Source organism: Telopea speciosissima, chromosome 1 (assembly GCF_018873765.1).
Source record: "Telopea speciosissima isolate NSW1024214 ecotype Mountain lineage chromosome 1, Tspe_v1, whole genome shotgun sequence".
Classification (NCBI taxonomy): domain Eukaryota; kingdom Viridiplantae; phylum Streptophyta; class Magnoliopsida; order Proteales; family Proteaceae; genus Telopea; species Telopea speciosissima.
In genome coordinates, this window is record NC_057916.1 from 85957044 (window position 1) to 85960472 (window position 3429).

General features: G+C 38.6%; 1 protein-coding gene across 1 annotated transcript; it reads left to right on the top strand.

The window, feature by feature from the left end:
* The first annotated feature begins 677 nt into the window (after window positions 1-677).
* Window positions 678-1551, top strand: LOC122656019 (homeobox-leucine zipper protein ATHB-7-like). The gene is made up of 2 exons (XM_043850443.1): window positions 678-1040; window positions 1135-1551. Exons 1-2 carry the CDS (start codon window positions 678-680, stop codon window positions 1501-1503), a joined length of 732 nt encoding a protein of 243 aa, XP_043706378.1. The 3' UTR covers window positions 1504-1551.
* The last annotated feature ends 1878 nt before the right edge of the window (window positions 1552-3429 follow it).

Genomic DNA, 3429 nt, shown 5'->3' on the forward strand with positions numbered 1-3429 from the left:
AAGGTTAAGTGTCAGCTTATAGTCTTAAACCATTAAAACTCTAAAGCTAATAAACTATTAAGGTGGCTATTCGGTTAGATCCGTCGATTTAGTGGGTAGATCCGGAGTTGAACCGAACCAAATTATAAATGCATTTTTAGATCCATGACTTAACCATATCAAATTCGATCTGGATCGGTTCAGGTTATTCTGTCAGGATCCGGATTTGGTATTTGGTTCCTTGTTACTCGTTGATACCTTTAGTCTGTTATATGCCTAATGGGGCCTACTCTAGTATATGAGTATTAGATAAGGGTATGATTTAACGCGTTCCATCAGCTCTAAAATCTTAGAACCAACATGATAAAAGCTGGCTAAAGTGAAAACCGTCAAGGACGAACTATAGAAGCATAGTGATCTCTTATGTGCCTAGCCCACTCTAATGTCCAGATATTAGATAAGGATTTAATGTGTTCCATTAGCTCCGGTCAAGGACCTAACACATCCCCTCTTTTTCCGTTCCGCTAATTATATATGTTGTTGGCTGTACACATACCCCTTTGGACCCCTTGGCCATTCCACACCAACACGCTCCTCAGAAAGTAACCTTTTCTCTTTTCCCTCAGCGGCAGAGGCGGATAGCTGCCACAAGTAAGCAAAAAGAAGATCAAGAGAAGAAGAAAAAGAAAAAGACAGAGATGGAGAGAGGAGATCACTCGCTAGCAGCAACACCAGCTGGGTCTGGAAAGTTAGAGTTCCCTATAACCATGACAACTCTAAGCAAGAAGAGCAAGAAGAAGCGGCGGTTCAGTGATGACCAGATCAAATCGTTGGAAAACATATTTGAATCGGATTCGAAGCTTGATCCTCTGAAGAAACTGCAGCTGGCTAGAGAACTGGGATTACAACCCCGCCAGGTTGGTGTATGGTTCCAAAACAGGAGAGCTCGATGGAAATCCAAGCAGCTCGAAGGCGACTACAGTATTCTTCGATCCAATTATGACACTCTGGCTTCCCAGCTCGAATCCGTCAAGGAAGAGAAAAAGTCTTTACTAGTACAGGTACTCATACTAATTATTAACTCCTCTTCTTCTACTTAATGCTTCTTCAATCCATAGATTAGATTAATTACTAGCTAGACTCTGTCTTCAACAGTTGAAGAAACTGAGGCAAGTGCTTGAAAAGCACCAAGTGGGGAGCAGGTGCAGAGGCGACGGCTTTGATTTGGCCGGAAACAGCACAGACGGTGAATCTGATAATGGGAATGACAGATGTGAAGCGGAACCAAAGTACAGCTCGGAACAGGAAGAAGCAGGTCACCGAATGCTCTTCTGCTCGGATGACGCCGAGAACAGCAAAATTCCTGGATGGTCCGGGCAGGAAGAACAACCTGAGATCAACATGGTTGAAACACCAGACGGTTCATTGAAATCATCTGAAAACTGGTGCAGTCTCGATTCTGGAGATCTCTTCGACAAGTCATGTAGTACTGGTGGTTCACAATGGTTGGACTTCTGGTCTTAAATAAACGAATCAGTCCAGAGAAAGTTGGGAGGTTTTTTTTTTTTTTTTTTGGGTTCCGGTCATGAAAAATGTTCATCTTTGAGTTCACAGAACCCGAAGATGGTAACAAGGAGTCCATGGAGGAAACCGAAACTGATCTTAATCCTCCATTGCTACTGCTTTGATCAAATTGTAATAAGCCATGGACCTTTTCGACTGTGCTAATACAGCTGGTAACGTGTAGAAACGAAACGAAATAGAAAGAAGAAACAATTACACAATCAAGACCCAAGGATATACGCCTGCCTCTTTGTGTTTACAAAAATAGTTTCATACAATTCTCAAGGGAACAAGGGAAAAAGGGAAAAAGATCCAATTTTTGGAATTACCTTTTCAAGATTATAAACAATCAAGACCCAAGGATATACATCCCAAACATCACACCTATGTCTCATCGGTTTTTTTTTATTATTAATTATTCTTTTTTTTTTTTTTGGTAAACTTTTATTAACTATTCTAAGAAGAAATAAAAAGTAAATAAAATATTGGAAATAATTTTCTATACATACTGCTATGTCTCTATCTCTCTCCTCTTCAAAACAAGGGGGGCAGAGATGTCTTTTCATATGGGAAGCAGAGAGAGATAAGACTCATGGAAGTGTTGGTGTAGGCCACACTCTCCGACAAAGTTCTTTTTCCTACAAAATATGTATGTGAGGGTGTAGACTACTCCACTTGCTAGAGAACCCTCTCCTCATATTATGAACCAAATTACAAAATTCCTTCACCATAGGCACTAGGACCCTCAGATTGCCAAGGAGAAGATAGTTTTGGCATTGTAATGATCCAAGAGTTCAATAACGATGTCACTTCATCGGTGAAGAAGGAATTCTTCTTTTTTTATTTTTCGAATATATTCATGAAATGACAGAATTTACTCTCATTGAAAAAAATTCTAGTAAGAGAGGACAAAAAAAGTAAGATTACAAATTATTTTGACACAACGACAAGAAAACAAGAATAGAATTATCCTACATATATTTTATGTAGAAGGGTGAATAGATACATTTATTTAGTTCTACATTCCTTAAACTTATTATATACTTAAAAATTTTTAATTATAGGATTTTCTTTATAAGTTATAAGATATCTTTAAAATTTTTATAATAATAATATTGTCAATAAAAAATCCTATATAAATATGGGAAAAATCTTGTCATTTCAAAAATGTACTTGAAAATTATGCACGGCAATGACCATTACTTTCAAATTACTTTGAGAACCCTTTTTTTATGGTTAATTTAAAAAAAAAATAAAAAATTAGGAATAAAACAAGAGGCAATCAAAAGAAGGTTATAACTTCTCTCAGTCACCACTTTAGTCACCAGTGTACATTCTATATATGGCAAATGATGAGATAAGCTCATGCGAAGCAACCATGGAAGACCAATGATATTTTTATACTATCAACATGAACTCGTTGAGTGTCCAATGGTTGACCCTAGAATATAAGATACATTTCACCAAGAAAGGAATCTAATGAACTTTGGATGAAGTCGAAACTACCCCTCCTTAATGCAATCCAATGATACTGATGGGGAGGGGTGGGAAACTTGATCCTATATGAATAGCTAGGGGTGCAGCGAGGTAGATTGGGCTGATTTTTTAAAACTTCAGCCCAATTCTAGGTTCCCTTAGCTCAACCCAGGCTCAGTCCTACTGGGTTCAATCCAACCCAAGTCGACCCTGATTGGTTGGGCTAGAAGGCTCGGTTAGCCTGGCCCTAATTGACCTTGGAAGCTCCCTATTTTTGTCATAGGCAAGGCAGACTAACCATGTCTTTTTTACCATATGTAATTATGTACAATTGTATATTTTATATGCGAGAATGTTCTCTGTAACGCAGTGCAGGCTGCCCCCAGGCACATGGGCAGCCTGTGCAAGGGG